Raw genomic sequence first — 21,476 nt, 5'->3', positions numbered from 1 at the left:
TTTTTCACTGGAACATAGGAGGTTGAGAGGCGACATGATAGAAGTGTAAAAAATAATGAGAGGTATAGATAGAATTAGTGACAGTTGTCTTTTCCCGAGGATAGGGGATTTCAAGACTATGGGGCACGTTTTTAAGGCGCGAGGAGTTTTAAAAAAGACATAAGAGGCAAACTTTTTACACAAAGGGTGGTTTGCGTGTGGAATGAACTTCCTGAAGAAGTGATGGATGCAGGTACAGATGCAGGTACAATTATAACGTTTAAAAGACATTTAGATAGATACATGAATAGGAAAGGTTTGGGGGGCATATGAGCTAGGAACAGGCAGGTGGGACTAGTTTAGTTTGGGATTATGTTCGGCTGGACTGCTTGGATCGAAGGGTCTGTTTCCTCTGTACGACTCTATGACTCTAAGATGGGCCTATACTCATTGGAGTCTGGAAGAATGAATGATGATCTTACTGAAACACATAATGTTGACAGGATGATTTCCCTCATACAGTCATCGAAAAATAAGTAGTAACGTTTATAAATAAGAGAGTTATCCATTTAAGATGAAGATGAATTGCTTTCTTGAAAGAGGGGCTTTTTCATTAAATATTTTGAGTTAGACAGATCTTTATTCTACGTGTGAGTCAAGGATTCTGAGGACTAGGCAGAAAATTGGAGCTAAGGCCAAATTCAGATGTGCCATGAGTTTATTCAGTGGTGGAACACTCTCAATGGGCTGAATGGCCACAACTGATCCTACTTCTTATGATTATATGCTCATTTGAATGTTGCGTAGGTCATGTTACATGTAGGCATGGACTGGTTTAGTATCTAAGGGTTTGACAATGGTACTGAATACCACCTAATCATCAGTAAACATCCACAATTCTGACCTTGCGTTGAAGCAAAGTTCATTGATGAACAGTTGTAGATGGTTGGCACAGGACAGGAACTCGAGAACTTTTCTGTTAGAGACATAGTGGCCCTTGTTCTGAACCAGGAGGCCTGGATTCAAATCCCACCTGCTCCAGAGGTATATAATAACACCTCTGAACAGGCTGATTAGAAAGTATCTATCCTGAGGAGCTCCTGCAAGATGGCCCAGGACTGAGATGATTGGCCTAACAACCACATTGTCCTTTGTGCTAAGTATGACCCCATTCCTTCTAATTCATTCAATTTTCAAACTATCTTAGCTCAAATGCTGCCTCAATGTCTAAATTCATCTCTGCAATCCAATTATTTTGTACATGCTTAACCTAAGGTTGAAATGAGGCCTAGAGGAAAGTGCTCCATGCAGAACTTGACCTGCGCATCAGTGAAAAGATTATTGTGTAAGTCAAAATCACTCACTCGCCCTGTCGACAACACCTTCCGTCATTTTACTGTTGAGGCAAAGTGTTGGGCCAGCTGGATTAGATTTCTCTTGACTTTTGTGGACAGGACATACCTCAGCATATTTCCATATTGTGGATAGCTGCTGGTGTTTTTGCTCTAATAGAATAGCTGTCCCAGATCCGTGACTTGTTCTCGAGCACACACCTTCAATATTACAGCTGGTATGTTGTTAGCTCCCATTGCTTTGCTTTCTCCAATCCTTTCAGCATTTCTTGTCACCACATGGAGTGAATCAAATTGATGATGGCTGTGATGCTGCTCAGAAAGACGCCAGGATAGATCATCCACAAGGCACTTCTTTCTGAGAATGGCTGCAAATATGCGAACTTGTTATCATTGAGGGTGGAGACTTTGTGGAGCCTAAGTCTGAGATCCGTTGCTCACAACAATCCTCAGTAATGAGTCAAGACTCTATGGTCTTTGCATTGCTGCCTCCAAGGCCAGTAGCTGCAGTTCAACATCGGCCTAAGTTTATTGAAAACGTAACAAAGATATATTCTATACTGCAACACACCTTACATAAGCACACCTTATACAAACATGTTCTTACTGTACAAAATCTCACTGGGTTGGAAGTGTGAAATGGAGGACTAGACACTAAAGTCAGAGTAACTTATTTACACTGCTGTTAATTCTCCAGTCATGAGAATTTATTAAAAAGAAATTTGTGACTGTCAAATTGGGCAAACTGACCTTTGTTATATCCAGTGTGGTTGGAAACTCAACTGACCATTCACCAGAATTTTGATTCCCAATTTCAAAGAAAAGTGAACAAATTTGAAATCAAATTGTGCCATCTAGTGGTTTAATTCAGTCAACTGAATTTTCTGTAAAATTATAGTCATTTCATTAAACCCTGCTTAATGCGCAGGAACTATTTTTGAATACAATTGTTGTTACCAAAAAGCTGGTCTCAGTACGCAGGTGAAGCCATGTTAAAAATACTTATGCTTTTTTTAAATTATAGCTCATTCTCTTTATTTGGTTCCAAAAATGTCAATGTATCAAAAATAACAAAGAACAAGAACAAAGAACAATGCAGCACAGGAAGAGGCCCTTCGGCCCTTCAAGCCTGCACCAACACATTTTCACCTTCCATTTTAAAACTGTATTTGCTTACAGGATCCATATCCCGATATTTTTCCTGGTATTTCTTGAATGCTGCTGTTGTGTCTACTTCCACCAACTCCACTGGCAGTGCTTTCATGCACTCACCACCCTTTGTGTGAAAAACATGCTTCACACATCTGTTTTAATCTTCCCCCTCACACCATGAACATGTCTACCCTAGTGATTGACGCTTCCACCCTGGGAAAAAAGCCTCATACTCTCCACTCTAACTATACCATTCACAATCTTATAAATTTCTATCAGGTCGCCCCTCAGCCTCCTGCCTTCCAGTGAAGTCAAACACAGTCTATCCAACCTTTCCTCAGAGCCAACATTCATTAAAACAAGCAACATCCTTGTAAACTTTTTCTGTATCCTCTCCAAAGCATCCACATCCTTCTGATGTGTGGTGACCAGAACTGTACGCAATATTCCAAGTTCTATAAAGTTGCAGCTTAACTTGTCTATCCTTATATTCAATGTCCTTTCCAATGAAGGCAAGTATGCCACAGATCTTTTTTACTAACTTATCTAACTGCGCTGCGGACCTGCACACCCAGATCTCTCTGCATATCAATACTCCTAAAGGTTCTGCCATTCACTGCATAATTTCCATCCGTACTTGGCCTTCCAAAATGCAACACCTCACATTTGTCTGGATTAAACTCCATCTGCCATTTTTTCTGCCCATGCTTCTGACTGATCTTGATCCTACTGTATGCTCTGACATTCTCCTCACTATCCACAACTCCACCAATCTTTGTATCGTCCACAAACTTATTAATTAGACCAGATATGTGTTCCTCCAAATCACAAACAGCAGAGGTCCCAGCACTGATCCCTGTGGAACACCACTAGTCACAGCCCTCCGTTCCAAAAAACATCCTTCCACTGCTACTCTCTGTCTCCTATGATTAAGCCAGTTCTGTATCCATCTTGATAGCTCACCCCTGTTACCATCTGTCTTCACGTTTTGTACCAGTCTGCCATGAGGGACCTTGTCAAAGCCGTTATTGAAGCCCATATATACAATATCAACTGCTTTCCCTCATCAATCATCTTCGTCACCTCAAAAGACTCAATCAAGTTAGAGAGGTATAACCTCCCCCACACAATCTTTGCTGTTTATAGTTAATCAGTCCATTTGCTACTATATGCTTCTAAGTCTTGGCCTTGAGGATCTTTTCCAAAACTTTCCCTACAACTGATGTGAGACTCACAGGCCTTTGATATCTTGGAATGTCCCTGTTGCCCCTTTTAAACAATGGGACAACATTAACTATTCTCCAGTCCTCTGGGATCTCATCTGTGGCCAAAGAGAATACAAAGGTCTCTGTCAATACACCAGCAATTTGTTCTCTTGCCTCCCTCAATATTCTGGGATAGGTCCATCAGGACCCGGGGACTTATTTAATATTTTTTAAGACGGGCAACACCTCTTCCTTTTTAGTAGCGACTTGGCTTAGAAATTCGACACTCCCTTCCCTGAGATCATCTTCCACCAGATCCTTCTTTTTGGTGAATACCAACACAAAGCATTCTTTTAGGATCTCACCTACCTCTTCTGGCTCCACACAGACATTCCCTCCTTTGTCATTGAATCTGGCTAAAATAAATAGAGAATGCTGGAGAAACTCAGCAGGTCTGGCTTCATCTGGGAGACAGAAATAAAGCTATTGTTTCTGATCCCAGTATGACTTTTTCTTTCAAACTGAACCTAGCTATGTTGTGCATATTGAGTTTTAGTTAGTACATACTTCAGCACAAATGGATGGTTCCACCTGGAGATGGATGGCACCAATCATAAACCCATGATCAAAGAATCTAACCTGAATATCTTTGGACTGTGGGAGGAAACCAGAGCACCCAGAAGAAACCCACACAGACATGGGGAGAACATGTAACCTTCACATAGTCACCTGAAGCTGGAATCAAACTCAGGTCCCTGAAGCTGTGGGGCAGCAGTGCTAACCACTGAGCCACCATGCCACCCAAATATATCTTGAATATTAAACTTAAAAATGAAAGATAACAGCAATTTTCCAAAGATTTTAGCATCAATTTAAAATAACATTGATGTGTGAACTCTTTCATTAAACGAGAAGACTTGAGCATGTTGTAAATCAATTTGTGGAGGAGCAGTGTTGGACTGGGGTGGACAATGCTAAAAATCGCACAACACCAGGTTGTAGTCCAACAGGTTTATTTGGAAGCACTAACTTTTGGAGTGCTCCTCCTTCATCAGGTTGTTGTGGAGCAGGACCATAAGACACAGAATTTATAGCTAAAGATTACAGTGTCATGCAACTGAAATGATATATTGAACAAACCTAGAGTGTTGTTAAGTCTTTCATTTTTTAGAATGGGTTGCAGGTTTAGGATCATTAATATGTCAATCCCAAAATTTATTTTAAGTCACATTCTCAAGATAACTTAAGGTTTATAAAAAAAGGTGACATCTCAGCTCAGACAATGTATTAAAAGTGTAAGGTCACAGTCTGTCTGTATCAGAATCTTGAATCAGACTGGTTCTATTTCCAAAGTGGAATTTACAAAATATTACATGAATTGACTGCCTGCATTGACTGCCTGCATATTGTGCATCTTTTGAGCAAAATAGAATGCTTCTGCAAATATAATTCTGCAAGTACAAATTCACCCCACAGACTTATATGTGTGTGCGCATGCATGAGAGAGAGCGTGCATGTGAGCGTGAGTGCACATGAGACAGTGTGTATTTGTGTAAGTTTGGTAAATGTCTATGTGAGTCTGATGGAGTATAAACTTGTGAGAGGATGTGTGAGTGTGCGGGATGGATGTGTGTGTGAATGACAGGGAGCGCGTAATTGAGAAAGGGTCTGCGTGAGTGTGTATGTAAGAGTGTGTGTGTATGTGTGCTCATATGTGTGTGTGTGCGTGAGAGAGTGTATAGTATAGTGGGGTCACCTGTAGTGTGACATGGACCCAAGGTCCCGGTTGAGGCCATCCTCATAGGTACTGAACTTGGCTATCAGCCTCTGCTCGGTCACTTTGCATTGTCGCCTACCCTGAAGTCCACCTTGGAGGATGGTCACCTGAATATCTAAGGCCAAATGTTCCTGACAGCTGAAGTGCTCCCCCACCTGACGGGAACACCCCTGTCTGGTGATTGTTGCATGGAGTCCATTCATCCATTGTCGTAGTGTCTGCATGGTCTCGCCAATGTACCATGCCTCAGGGCATCCTTGCTTGCAGTGTGTGAGATAGAGAATGTTGGCTGACTCATATGAATACTTGCTACGTACATGGTGGATGGTGTCCCTGCGTGTAATGGTGGTATCTGCATTGATACTCTGACACATCTTGCAGTCGTTATGACAGGGTGGTACGGTGTTGTGTTCGATGTCCTGAAGGTTGGGCAGTTTACTGCAAACAATGGCCTATTTAAGAATTAGCGCTTGTTTATAGGTGTGAAGTGGAGGTGTAGGGAAGGTCTTGGCGGGGTGCGAACAACATGGTGTCATTTTTCGGCTCTGAGGAAGTACTGGACAATGAAGGGTACCCTGTTGGTTGCAGTATGTGTCTGTCTCCTGAGGAGGTCATTATGGTTTCTTGCTGTGGCATATCGAAACTGGCAACCAATGCATTGAGCATCGCACCCTGTCCTTATGAAGGCATCCTTGAGCACCTTCACATGTCCATAACGTTCCTCCTCATCTGAACAGATCCTGTTTATGCATAGGGCTTGTCTGTTTTAGTATGTTTTGGGTGGAAACTAGAGAAGTGTAGCATTGTGCGGTTATCTGTGGGTTTGCAGTAGAGTGAGGTACTGAGGTGCCCATCTTTGATAGAGATACATGTGTCCAAGAATGAGACATATATTAAAGAGTAGTCCATGCTAAGTTGAATGGTGGGATGAAACTCATTGATATCACTGTGTAGTTGTTTCATGACTCCTCACCATAGGTCCAGAGGAAGAAAATGGCATCAATATACCTGGTGTATAGCGTTCATTGAAGTAAATCAATTTGTCAGTGATGATTTGAGTCATCACTTGAAAAATTAAGAACATAGTTGTGTTGGGAGACATTTTATTGCAATATTTACAGCACACTTGTCAGAAAGGGAGTGAGCCCACAGCTGGCTAGAGCTTGAAACTTTACTGTAAAAAAGGTGAAATCCAATTGATAAAAATATTGGTCATGAGAGTATAATCAATTAATAAAAGAAGTTAGTAGGTGCAACAATGGAAAGACTTTCCTCTCTCTTGGGATGATTTTTGTGAATCAATCAATCACTAGAAAATTACATTGTATGTGCTTGTACCAATATGATACTATTTATTCATGTTTTTTATTTGTGTTTGAGATCAATTTCTTATCCATTACAATTGAAGTAAACTCTTAAAATTCGTTTCAAACATTTTTAAAATAATTACAGATTCCACACACATTTAAAATATCTTATTAATCTTTGTTACTATTTTATTTCCAGTCAAGGTCATCAATGGGGGAACTGTTTTGATGTTAAAGGCCAAGTAGGATGCTTCTAGAAGTTGATTTATTGTTCAAAAGTACAGGAAATAAATAACAGGACTTACAAAATTTTAAATAGCAAGGGGTTGCCAAGGTAAGCCTTCCTGATGCATGTTGGATTGGAAGACTTAGGCTCAGGACAATGACTTCCAACTTAGACATTTCAACTTTCTCAGGGAGTCTGCTGGTGAGATGGGAGTACTTGGGACTTGTTCTTGTAATGGTACACATCTGCCCGAAACGCAGTGAGCATAACAAGGAATTCTAAAACGTATGTTACTCATGTTAGTTGACTAATACGAAATCAAATTTTGTGTATTCATAGCCTGTAAAAATATATTTCATTTATGGTTGATTTTAGTTTAAGAGCATAACATATAGGAGCAGAAGTAGGCTATTAAGTCTGCTCTGCCATTCAATAAGATTGTGGCTGATCTAATAGTCCTTGTCTTGAGTTGTTTCCTTATTTCAAACACCCATGATTTCCTTACTGATTAAACATCCATCTATTCAGCTTTGAATAACGTTAATGATCAGTCTCAACGGCCCTCTGCAGTAAAGAATTACACAAATTCATTAGCTCTGAGTGAATAAATTCCTCTCTGTCTTAAATGGACGACTCCATATTCTGACATTATGCCCTCTGGTCCAAGATTCTTCCACGGGGAAAACAACTTTGCCACAACTAATCTGGAAAGTTCCCTCAGCAAAAAGGTCACTTCTAAACTCCAATGAATATAATCTTTACTTAGCGGATATCGCCACATGTGAAAATCCCTCCATGACTGGATCAATCTAGTATATCTTCTCTGGACTGCTTCCAATGATATATCTTTCTTTAAATAAGGCCAGTGAAACTGTTCACAGTATTCCAGGCAAGGTCTGGTTAGTGCTTACATAGTTTTATCACGACTTTCTATATTTATGTTCCATTCCTTGTGATATAAGACCAATATTCCATTTGCCTTCCCTATCACCCTGAACATGAATGCTAGTTGTTTATGATTCATTACACAGGACTGACGAACTTCTCTGTGCTGCTACTTTCTGCAGTCTCTCATCACTTAAATAATAATCAACTCCTCTATTCCTCTTGTCAAAGTGCATAACTGCATTTTCCCACATTATCTTCCATTTTCCAAGATTTTTATCCACTCACATGACCTGACTATATTCCTCTGTCACCTCTTCCAACTTATTTTAGATCATCCATAAAATTAGTGATTGTACATTCACTCTGTCATCCAAGTCATTTTTAAAATCATTCTTGGGATGGGCATTACTGGCTCGGCAAGCATTTATTGCCCATCCCTAATTTCCCCGAAGGCAGATATGAGTCAGTCACATTACCATGGGTCTGGAGGCACATGTAGGCAGAAGTGGGTACTGCAGATGCTGAAGATTAGAGTAAAGATTAGAGTGGCGCTGGAAAAGCACAGCAGGTCAGTCAGCATCCGAGGAGCAGGAAAATCAACGTTTTGGGCAAAAGCCCATTCCTGATGAAGGGCTTTTGCCCGAAATATTGATTTTCCTGCTCTGGGGGCACATGTAGGCCAAACCAGGTAAGGATGGCAGGTTTCCTCCCATAAAGCACATTAGTGAACCAGTTTTTTAAAATTACAATTGACAATGATTACATGATCTCTACTGGGCTAGTTTTACAAATTTCACCACCTCCCATGGCTGGACTTGAACTTATGTTCCCGGAGAATTAGCCTGAGGTTCTGGATTACTCTACTTGATTATATTTTTTATTTCTGCAATTACATCCTTTAACTCTAACATTGTTCCAATGACTGATATTAAATTAATTGGCCTGTAGATACCTTTTCTGAATCAACACTCTCCCTTTTTGAATAATTGGCAGTTTCCCAAATTTCTGGGACTTCTCCCAAATCAAAGGATTTTTGGAAGATTGCTAGCAATGCAAACACTGTCTCTATAGTTACTTGCTCTAAATCACTAGATATATCCCATCAGGTCCATAAGACTTATCAATCTTCAGCTTCATGAAATTCTCTTGTACATTTTCTCCAGTGATATTTATTGTATTAATTTCTCCCTCATTTTTTCTGGTCATCTTTGGTTTACTTTTAAAACTTTCCCAATCCTTAGTTTGCCACTGACTTTTGCCATAATGTACGTTTTTTCTTTCAATTTCATAAAAAATTATTACAGTAAAAGTTCAAATCATGAAACTTTATCTTCAGTTCTTTCTGTCAGTCATTGGAAAATTAATCTATATTCAAAAGTTGTTGTTTTCATGGGGATAACATACTGCATGGAAATTTTCAGCAACATTCTTCAGATGCCAGTATTCTGTTCACTATTCTATAATAAGCTGGGCTTGATTATATAGCCATAATTTCAAAGATTGTGAATGATATCAAACTTTAAAAATGTAGTAGTCATCTTTAGGACAGCAGGAATAGGTGAAATGGGCAGATGCATGACAGATGTCTTCGGGGTACATCTCCAGTTGCTTCACCAATGTCTTTCCTTCTATAAAGTCAGAGGTAGAAATATTTGCTGATGACTGCACAATGTTCAGCATCATTTGCAACACCTCAAATACTGAAGTAGTCCATATTCAAATGAATTGAGTTGACCATCTCCAACAAGAGAATCTAACCATTGCTCCTTCACATTCAATTTACCATCACTGAAACCTCCACGACTAATATCCTGGAGGCTACCATTGGCAGAAACTGAATTTGACTAGCTATATAAATACCGTGGCTACAACAACAAGTCATACGCGAGGAATCCTGCATCAAGAAATTCACTTCTAGCTCCCCAAAACCTGTCCACCATCTACAAGACTACAAGTCAGAGGTGTGATGGCATACTCCCTATTTGTCTGGATGAATTCAGATTCAAGATGCTTGATACCACCCAGGACAAAGCAGTTGCTTGATAACCACTATATCCACAAACATTCACTTTCTCTGCCACTCAGTAGGTGCACACCTACTGCTCATTTGTGCATGCCACCTAAAGGCACATTGTGTAAATTCACCAAGGTGTCTATGACAGCATTCCAAGCCATAACCACTTCCATCTCGAAGGACAATGGCAGCAGGCATAGAAGCACAACCACCTGCAAGTTCCTCTCCAAACTATTCACAATCCTAATCAGCATCACTGGGTCCAAATTTTAACATGTTCTCACAAAGGGTATTGTGGTGTGCTGACGCCAAATGGCCTGCAGTGGTTCAAGAAAGCAGCTCACCAGCACCTTCTCAAGGGCAACTGAGCATGGTCAATAAATACTGACACTGCCAGTGCCATCCACTTCCCATAACTGATTTTTAAAAAAAATTATGAAGTATGAAATGACACATTTTGTGAGGAAATGAGAGTAAAGGCTATATGAATTAAATAATTTTATAGGGATGTAGAAAGAGAGATCTGAGGGTGCACATACATAATCTGTGAAAGTGGCAGAAGAGCTGAGAACTCTTTTTAAAAAGCATATGGGACCCCTACCTTTAACAGTAAATGAATAGTGTACAAAAGCGATATGTTATGCTGACCCTTTACATCAGGTATTGCACTCATTTTTCAGCATTACACCTTCAGAGAAATGCAAAGTTTTAAAGAGCTCTGTTTCATTAAGGAGCTTGAGCGTGAGTAGCAAGTTCGACATTTATTGCTGATTCCTAATTGCTACTGAAGTGACTGTAGCCTCTTTTTTTTAAACCATTGTAGGTCCATCTTCAATATGTTCACCAACGGTGCTGTTCTGAAGAGTTTTGACTCAGTGTCAATAACAGTTCCAAATCAGGGGGGAGTGTAATTGGAGGGGACCTTCAAAGTTATGGTGTTCTCAAAGATCTGGTTACTTTGTTCATCCAGGTGGTAGAGATGGTGGCTTTAGAAGGAACCATGGTGAATTGCTGCAGAACATTTTTCAAATAACACATATTAGATTTAACTTTAGATTAGATTACTTACAGTGTGGAAACAGGCCCTTCGACCCAACAAGTCCACACCAACCCACCGAAACGTAACACACCCAGACCCATTCCCGTACATTTACCCCTTCACCTAACACTACGGGCAATTTAGCATGGCCAATTCACCTAATCTGCACATTTTTTTTGGACTGTGGGAGGAAACCGGAGCACCTGGAGGAAACCCATGCAAACACAAGGAGAATGTGCAAACTCCACACAGTCAGTCGCCTGAGGCGGGAGTTGAACCCGGGTCTCTGGCACTGTGAGGCAGCAGTGTTAACCACTGTGCCACCCACTGCCACTGCCACTGTCTGTCAGTAATGGAGGAAACGAACATTTAAGGAGGTTGGGGTATAATTAAAAAAGTTGTTGTGTTCTTTTGAGCTTCTTGATTGTCTGAAACACAGTCATTCAAGCATGTGGAAAGTATTCAACTCCTGACTTGCGCTTTGTAGATTATAAGAGAGTGAATTTGGGGAGTTAGGTAGTTGGACATATGCCACAGAATTCTCATGTTTGATTTGCTGATGTAGCAACGGTATTTAAAATGACAATTTCAATAACTTTTCAGGTCAATGGTGTTACGTCACAGGTAAACCCCCCTGTTTAATTTAAAACCAGCAACACAAAAAAGATTTATCTCGTGCTGTAATCTCTGAAAGTTCAAGAGACCAAGAACTATCCCAAAGATCAATATTTAAAGAAAAAATTAACAACTTTATTTTTTAAAGTATAACAGAGAATAATTAACTAACAACTATTTACAACTCCTTCGTCTAACCTATCTTTTACTTTCCCTATCTATAATACTAGTCCAAGAAACCCTCAATTACAATTTACCAAAAATTCAAATTTTAAAACCAGGCAGCTATCAAATCTTTTCTTGACATCTTCCTCCATAGATTTTCTTCTCATTAGGAATTTCTGTTTCACAGGTCATTGATCGATAAAGGTACCTTTAAGAGAGCTGTTGGTCTTTGGCAGTTCTTCCCCAACTGTTCAATTTTTCCCCGTCTTATACCCCCAAAGCATCGGATTGTGTCATTGGCTTTTAATATTGTCAATATACTAAATTCAAACTTGACTGGAGTTTGGTATTTTTCAGGGTGTAATTTAAACTGATTGGCCTAATTCAAATTTGTGTTTTTTATCTCCAGGCAATCAGCAACAGTAGCTGCTGGAACAAAAGGTTACATTGTATCTTGTTCAGAATACTTGGTGCTGTCAGGTAGTTTTGCTAGCTTTTAACTTTTTTAAGGGTACAGTACAACCACATCCTCATAACACCTTCCCCTTAAGAAAAAGTGAATCATCATAGTGAAAAGATAGCTTCATTCTTATCTATTCTTTAAATACATTACCTAACTTACAGATAACATTTTAAAAAATATACTTTTACTGAAAAATAGATTTTTTTAAATATTACAACAAATACAAAATAATACAATTCAAAACAATACAAAGAAAGAACACCAAAAAAAGTAAAAGTAAATGAGGGCCTGTCAAAGTAAGCCTTCTCGGCTGTCTTTGAGGAGATGTTGCTGCTCGCCTTTCTGCCGTTTTCTACTGGCAGATGAAGAAATAACTAAGCCACTGGCACAGGCTTTGGCAGTTTCCCAAAGGATGGACAGGCTACTAAGCGAGCCTGAATTAATATCTAGGAATGCCCTAAATTCCCTAGAAAGGTACTCCACAAACTTATTATCCTTAAGGCTAAAGGGATCCATTCGCCAGCGCCTCAGGGCCACTATAGTGTCCTTAATCTTAACCCACAGGTACACTGGAGCGTGATTGGAGATGGTAATATTACCAATCGTACAGGATGCCACCAAGTCCAGGGTAGCCACCGGGGGTCAGAAAAAAATCAATCTTGATGTGATATCTATGTGGATTGGAAAAAAACGTTAAATCCCTGCCTATAGGGCAGAGACGCCTCTAGACATCCACCGACCCTAACTCCACACACAGATCCACTAATTGTTTAGTTTATACAAAGGATATCAGGGAGCCTTTGGGCAATCTGTCTGCTGTGGGATCCACGAGACAATAAAATCTCCCCCTATAATGGTATGCCGGAACTCGAGACTGATCAATTTGGAGAATGCATCTACCAGAAATTTGAGGGGATGGGCCAGAGGTCAATAAACATTTAAAACACCATATTCTTCCCCGTTTATCAGGGTTTTGAGAATTACAAATCTCCTGTGTGTGTCTTTAACACACTCGAGTAACTTGAATGGGAAATTCCTCCTAATCAATATAGCCACACCCCTACTTCTGGTCTCAAAGGATGAAAAGTAAACCCCATCAAAGCTATTCTGCTGTAGTTTCAGATGCTCCCTGTCATCCAAGTGTGTCTCCTGTAACAAAGTAATATCCATCGTTTTCTTTCTAAGACTTGAAAGTACCTTCTACCTCTTGGTGAGTGACTCCCCTTGATGTTTCAGAAACACCATTTAATCAAATCATTAGCCATAACCTTCTGCAGTAACATTTAGATTCCAGTCAGGAGGAACTCAAACTATAAACTGCCGACCTTAGTGTTGCAAGATCCATCGAACATAAAAACTACATAAACTAAAACTACTACAGTTAACAAACCTACAAAGCTGTCAAAGATTACATACAACAAAAACCAAAAAACAAACCAACATATAAAGCGCCAACTGCGCTGCATAGGGGAACTCACCCCCTGCCCAAAGGGGTCATCTACACATCCTGCAACCCACCTTCCCATCCCGCTGCCAATACTGCAGCCTAGGCACTTAAATACCTGAACTGGGCATAAACTGCCCATAAGTAGGCATCTAGCCATCCCAAACATTTTCCCTCCTCCTGGCTAGAGCCGCACTGCAAACACAAGCAGAAAAGAAATAAAAATACACCATAGAATAACAATGTGAATAAAGAAACTTTGAGAAAAAAGGGTAAGCACCCCACCCATCCTTTAATATAACTTAACTTAGAAATTGAAAGTACACATCTCAATCACTGCTAAACATAGTTTAGACCAGATTATTACCAACAAAAAAAAGGAAAAGAAAGCGCCGACCCCCCGGACTTGCTCTTTTTTTTTAAGAGCAACAGAGATATACCCAAACAATACTACTATTTATACATAGTAAATTGTTCAGGATTAAGTTAGTTTGTCCACAAAGTCTCTTACCTTTTCTGATGTGTCAAAGAGATGTACAAATCCATCTCAGGTGATCTGAAGCATCATCGGAGAGTACTGGATCCTGAGCTCCGTCAGTCTTCTCTTGATGCTGTCATAGGATTTCCTTTTCTGGATCACCGCCGCGAACAAGTCCTGTAAACTAGGGCCTTTGGATCCATCCCCTGAATTCTGGAAGCTTCCCCGATTCTCTCCTTATCTCTGTAATGATGAAACTGCACTAAGATAGGACAAGGACGATGATCCAGACCTGATCTCTGCGCCGTGACCCGGTGAGCCCTCTTAATCTTCAAGCCTCTCATTCAAGCCTCCAAGTTAAGGAATTTCGGCAACCAGTCCTCAATAAATTCCACTGGACGCTCACCTTCCTTACTCTCTGACAAGACTGATGATCTGAATATGTTTTCTCCTGCCCCTGTCATCAACTTGGTCAAGCAACTGACGGACCTGTGACTCCAGGGTTTGGATCCTATCTTTGGAGGAACCAGTATCAGCTTCCACCACTGCGAATCTGTGTTCCAACTCATCTGTCCTTGTCTCTAGGTCTCTCAGCTGCTGTTCATGCTTCTGCAGCACGATAAAGATCGGGGCCAGCTTCTCCTCTATCTGCTTACCCAATACCTCGTGAAATATTACGAGGTCCTTCACCGGGGCCTGGTAGGATATTAAGTCTGAGGATCCTGCAGGCTGGGCCGCGGGCCTGGCCTCAGATGCTCCTCCTCCCTTCTTCGGCATACCTGGATGGCGAGGACCAAGATAAGTTGATTTTTAACAGCTTCCTGGGATTCCACGACCTTCCCAGAGTCCCAGGATATTGCAATGGTCTGCGTTGGGCTTGTACTGTGGTGTGTAGCTCTGCTACGTGATCTACCTAGATCACTGCCATCTTGGATCCCCCACAGATTAATAGAAGTTCACCTTAACTTCTTCCCATATACCTATATATAAAACACCAAATAAATACAAATATCACCTAAACTTTATCAGATAATTACGCGATAACACATCTGTGGTTACATTCTTATGACCAGTAACATGTATGATTTTTAAATTAAAAGTCTGTAACATAACACTCCAACAAAATAGTCTCATATTCTTGTCTTTAAAGCATCTGAAAATGTAAGAGGATTGTGAACCATCTCTGACACAATGTTTGTGACATACACATTAAAATGTTGTAAGGCCACTATTAAACTCAATCGTTCTTTTTCGATTGTGGAGTATTTTCTCTGGTGGGTGTTGATCTTCTTTGAAAAGTAACCAACTGGCAGTTCAATCCCATCCTCATCTTCCTGTAGGAGTACATCTCCAACTCCTATGTCACTAGCAACGATGGCGACTTTAAAAGGTTTTGAAAAGTTTGAAGTAGCTCACACCGGTTTGGTGGTTAATATTGATTTTAAATGGTCGAATGCCTCCTGGCATTGTTCTGTCCACTGAAGCTTTGTGTTCTTCTTCAGCAAATTGATTAAAGGTGCCACGACACTGCTGAAGTTTGGAACAAACATCCGATAGAATCAGCTGAGTCCCAAGAATCGAAGCACCTCTTTCTTCAAGGTTAGTCATGGAAATTCCTCAATGGCCTCCGTCTTTGTGTTCTGTGGGGTCAACCTTTGAGGATCGATATTATGTCCCAGGAACATCACCTCTACTTTTGCGAATTCAGTTTTATTTATCTCCAGTTTTGCTTCTTGTAGTCGTTCAAGGAGCCCTGCAAACTGTACCATGTGTTCTTTCCAGGACGTAGAAAGATCACAACATTGTCCAAATAGACTGCACAGTTCGTCAACCCAGCCACAACTGTGTTCACGAGTCTTTGGAATGTGACAGGTGGGTTCTTCATTCCAAATGGCATCACTCTAAACTGATATAGCCCACTTGGGGGTACAAACGTGGATATTTCTTTTGCCATCTCTGATAATGGTACCTGCCAGTAACCATGCATTGGATATGAGTCCGATTTTGTACCGGCATTGACTTTCCGATAATCCACACAGAATTGTTGAATCCCGTCTGGTTTGGGAACTAAGACGATCGGTGAACTCCACTCATTCTGGCTTGGTTCAATGATGACCTCCACCTATATCTGGATCGTCTGGCTTTGAAAAGATTAAGCTGATAGGGGTGTTGTCTTATTGAAGCAGTAATCCCTACGTTTACTTCATGTACAATAGCATTAGTCCACCCAATCTGGTTCTTAGATATGTCATTATACAGCAGTAACAAATCTTTCAATTGCGTTCCATGCTCCTGAGACAGATAGGGCTTCTTCATTTTTTAATCTGTTTTGAGGCATCTGGATTTGAATCCTTACTCTGCAGGTCAGTAATTAACACCAGTTCTTTCTCTCTGATATAATACAGTTTCAACATGTTCACATGCCATATTCAATACCTTTTCTTTCTATCAGTCATCTTTAATAGATAGTTCACCTGACTCAACTTTTTCTCAATTTCATAGGGACCACTAAACCTGGCCTTGAAGGGATCGCTCATCACTAGTAACAGTACTAACACGTCATCCCCTCGGGAAAACACCCATGTCTCAGAGCTTTTATCTGCCACCTGCTTCATTCTATACTGTGCCCTCTTTAGAAGATGTTTAGCTAACTCACCTATTCTATTTAATCTCTCCCTCACCTCCAATACATAATCCAAATGTGAGATCTCCTACTTTGGTCCTTTCAATTTTTCTTTACTTAATATTAAAGAACCTCTCACTTCATTCCCGAATATTAACTCGAAGAGAGTGAACTGAGTAGATTTGTTTGGGGTATCATCTAATGGCAAACAATATGAATGGGATACCTTTATCCCAATCATTCAGGTAATCCTGACAGTATGCTCTCAACATGGTCTTCAAGGTCTGATACCACCTTTTTAAAACTCCCTGGGATTCAGGATAGTACGCACTAGATTTAAAGTGCTATATACCTAAACTATCCATTACCTCTTTAAACATCCAAGCAGTTAAATTTGACATTTGGTCCGACTAAGTCTCTCTGGGTAGACCTACCACCTTTTTTGCCTTGATACTCCATAATGGAATTGCCTCCAGAAATCTGGTAGACACATCCATTATGGTTAACAAATACTGGTTCCCACTTTTAGTTCTCGGGAGGGGAGGTACACAGTCAATTATAACTCACATGAAAGGTTCTTCACATGTAGGAATTGGCAACAGAGGCGCTGGCTTTATTACCGCCAGTGGCTTACCTACCATTTGACATGTATGACACATTTGGCAAAAGTTAGCCACATCCTTGTGCATTCCAGGCCAATAAAAATGTTTTTGTACCTTACTCTGAGCCTTTTGTACCCCGAGGTGACCTCCTACAGGTGCTACCATACAACACCTCCTGTCTGTATGCTACCAGCAACACAATCAAATGCACTTTGGCCCATTTCTCCTCTGCACTAACCTGCTGTGGTCACCATTTCCGCCTTAGGATTCTATCTTTCAGATAATAACCCTCATAATATTCTCTGCCTCCTTTTTGGAGTATGCACCCACATATATATCTTTTATTGTCTTGTCTTGCTGTTGAAGTTCCTCAGCCTTTCAGACTAAACACTTCTGTCTGACCCGCTGCCTGTTCAGGTTTTTCCTGCACTGTTATGTCAAACAGGCGTCCGCTAACTGAACCTCAACTCCTTCATCTTTCTCTGTACTTTTTGCTTCTTGCTGTGACTTATGATTGTGGAGTCTCGTTACCACAGGCTGGGAGAATACCAGGACATTTCTGTTTTAACTCCTCAGTTTCTTGGTCTTCCTTGAGCTTCTCCATAACAAGGAGTGCCACTCTCACCTTGGATCCTGCCAAATCATTCCCAAGAACAAACTGAATTCCTGGAACTGACACTGTCAATCACTCCCACTGTAACTTCCCCACTCTTAAGTTGGCACTCCAACCTGGTCTTACAGAGGGGAACGCTACGTTTCTGTCCATCTATCCCACAAATTACCACACTCTTGGGTAACAGATCAGAAAGATTGCATATTTGCTCATCCCTTACTACCAGCGACTGGTAGTATATCTGTATATCTCAAGATTATAACTTCTTGTCCTTCTCCCCCTGTTCTTTCTGAGTAAACTTTATCCACAGAGGAAAGTTCTTTGTAGAGATCAGGTACTAACTCCATATCCAGCCTCTGCCTAGGCTGTGCACTCTCCTGCAGCTCCTTGGATCTTCTTGGGGTCTCCTTTACTACCTTCACTAATGCCATTGGCTTAGCTTCTTTTACCACATCTTTTCCCACAGTGCCTTTCTTTAATGGCCAGCACTGCGATTTTACTTGTCCCACCTTCTGGCAGCGAAAACACCTTTTTCCAGTGCCCTTCTGAAACCACCGGTTTCAGAAATTCTGTAATTCTGTAATTTTCTGTGTCCCACTCCTGAAGCCTTTTAACTTTCCACCCTCTTGGGCTTCTTTATCCTGTGATAAACTCTTACCACTGTTCTCTACTCTTTGTTTCATACTGTAGGAACTCCTCTTCTCCCAACTTCTATCCCTCACAGGATGAAATTCTGGCCAGAAGCTTGTCTTATGCAGCAACGTGTATTCATCTGTTAATTCTGCTGCCCTTCTCACTTCCTGAACTTTCTGTTCCTCTGCATGAATTCTTACCATCTCTGGAAGTGAGTTTTTAAACTCCTCCAGCAGAATAATCTCCATTAGACTCTCAATGGTCTTATCTATTTTTAAAGCATGCATCCATCTATTAAAATGACTATGTTTAATTCTTTTGAACTCAACATAAGTTTGACCTGGTTCCTTCTTTATGTTTCTGAACTGCTATCTACATGCTTCTGGTACCAATTCATAAGCACTTAAAATAGCCTGTTTAATCTCTTCATAATCTCTTGACTCCTGAACTGACAGCGTGGCAAATACTTCACCAGCACTGCCTACCAGTTTAGTTTGAACTAGCATTACCCACAAATCCTCGGACTACTCCATCTGCCAAACCAATTTTTCAATGAAATAAAGAAGGCTTCAACACCTTTCTCATCAAAATGTGGCAACATTTTGACATATTTGTACATAAAACTACTTTCTCTTTTAATCTCCATCCTGTTAACTTGACTTTGCTGATTAAGTCGTAACTTCTCAAGTTCAAATTCTCTCCCTTTTTGCTCAGCTAAGAACCTTCTTTTTTTTTCTTTCTTTTTCCTTTCTGTCTTTGCTCAGCTAAGAACCTTCTCTCTCTTTTTCCCTCTCTCTCCCTTTATCCTCTAACTCCATTTTCCTCAATTGTAATTTAAGTTTTTCTACCTCTACTGCACATGTCTGTTTCTTTGACACACCTAAGTGTTTGATTAATCCCTTACAATTTCAGCTTTACTTCTGTCCTTGGTTAAACCCAAATCTAACTTATTTTCTAATTCTATTGCCTTTTTCTTTCCTTCTAAGCTTTCTTGGCAAATATGAGAATCATCTTCAAATTCCAGAACCTCTTTCACAATTTTAAGAGCCATTTCTTTCACTTTTGATTTAACCAACCACGAGTCACTGAAATTAAACAAATTGATTCACCTATGTTTTATTTAAAGATCTAGGACACTAACCTGCAAGTGTTTAAATCTGCTAGGTTATTTTATATCCCCAAATGTATTCAAATCTGACTAAACCAGCTGAAATCACAAATCCAAGACCCAACTGTTCAAATCGCGGACTAAAGCCCCCAAGCCGTTCAAATCCCAGATGAGCCCCCAAACTGTTCCAACACGGGCAAATCCCCCCACTTAATTTAAAAACCAGCAACACAGAAAAGATTTATCCTGTGCAGTAATCTGTGAAAATTCGAGAGGCCATGGACTCTGCCAAAGTCACTATTTAAAGTAAAAATTAACAAGTTTATTCCTTAAAGTGTAACACAGAATAATCAACAACTATTTACAACATCTTTCTCTAACCTATCTTTTCCCTTCCCCTTCTACAATACTAATCCGATAAAACCCCCAATTAAATTTGCCAAAAATGCAAATTTCAAAATAGGCAGCTGTCAAATCTTCTTTTGGTATCTTCCTCTGTAGATTTACTTTTTCTTCGGGATTTCTGTTCCACAGGTCACTGATTGATAAAGGTGCCTTTAAGAGAGCTATTTTTTAGGCAGTCTGTACATGCTGGTGGCTTGGCAGTTCTCCCCCAACTGTTCAATTTTTCCCTGTCTTATACCCCCAAAGCACTGGATTGTGTCATTGCCTTTTAATATTGTCAATATACTAAATTCAAACTTGATTGGAGTTTGATATTTTTCAGGTTATAATTTAATTTGATTGGCCTAAATCGAATTTGTGTTTTATGTCTCCAGGCAACCAGCAACACTAAGTGCTGGACCAAAAGGTTACATTGTATCTTGTTCAGAACACTTGGTGCTGTCAGGTAGTTCTGCTAGCTTTTAACTCTCCTTAAAGTTACAGTATACCCACATCTTCATGACAATGGATAGTCCCAGATTGTTAATCGTGGCAGATTCAGTGACATTAATACAATATTAAGGTGAGATGGTTCGATTTTCTCTTTTTAGTGGCGGCTATTGCATTGTGTTTGTGTAGAATAAGTGTTAATTGTGAATTATTGGTCAAAGCCTGAACGGTGCTCAAATTTTCCTGCATGCAGACATCAATTTCTGAAGCGTTGTAAGTGATATTGAACAAGTACAATCAATGGACATACAAATCGGAACTAATATTGAGGGAAGGCATTGATGAAGCTGTTGAAGATATCTCAGCCCAGGACACTCCCTCAGTGATACTGCAGCTGAGATGTTGACCTCTAAGATCCATGCCTATCTTACTCTCTCCTGAATATGCCTTCAACTGTGAAGAGTTGCCCCAATTTTCATTCTTCAATTTTGCTACAGTTCCTTGATGGCACACTTCGGTCAATGATGTCTTTACACCTAGGCAATTCACTTAGCTCACCTGTGGAATTCTTTTTGATCTGTATTTGGATCAGGGCTGTAATGATGCCAAAGCCAAGTTTCCCTAGTGGAACACAAACTGAGAAGCAACAAGCAAGTTATTACCAAGTAAATGCCATCTAATAGCATTGATGGCAATGTTATGACTCCAATTGACAGTAATACTGAAAAAGTCATCTCAGTGAAAACAGGCTTGACAGATCAGAAATTTACTAGGAACTCATGATTTGGAGATGCCGGTGTTGGACTGGGTGTACAAAGTAAAAAAAAAAATCACAAAACACCAGGTTACACTCCAACAGGTTTAATTGGAAGCACTGGCTTTCAGAGTGCTGCTCCTTCATCAGGTTGCCCACAACCACCTGATGAAGGAGCAGCACTCCAAAATCTAGTGCTTCTGAC

General features: G+C 40.3%; 1 protein-coding gene across 1 annotated transcript in view; it reads right to left on the bottom strand.

Annotated features, from left to right (window-relative positions):
* The window catches only part of syt19 (synaptotagmin XIX), a 109,566-nt gene that overhangs the window by 87,554 nt on the left and 536 nt on the right, over window positions 1-21,476 (bottom strand). The window contains exons 2-3 of the mRNA XM_072591761.1: window positions 21,076-21,153; window positions 14,138-15,084 (exon numbers count right to left, since the gene is read on the bottom strand). Coding sequence (XP_072447862.1) covers window positions 14,138-14,172 — 35 coding nt within the window. The 5' untranslated portion in view covers window positions 14,173-15,084; window positions 21,076-21,153. The remainder of the gene's footprint in view (window positions 1-14,137; window positions 15,085-21,075; window positions 21,154-21,476) is intronic.

The sequence above is a fragment of the Chiloscyllium punctatum genome, chromosome 22 (genome assembly GCF_047496795.1).
Source record: "Chiloscyllium punctatum isolate Juve2018m chromosome 22, sChiPun1.3, whole genome shotgun sequence".
Classification (NCBI taxonomy): Eukaryota; Metazoa; Chordata; class Chondrichthyes; order Orectolobiformes; family Hemiscylliidae; genus Chiloscyllium; species Chiloscyllium punctatum.
Note: the sequence above shows the minus strand (reverse complement) of the source record. Positions and strands in the feature narration are given on the sequence as shown.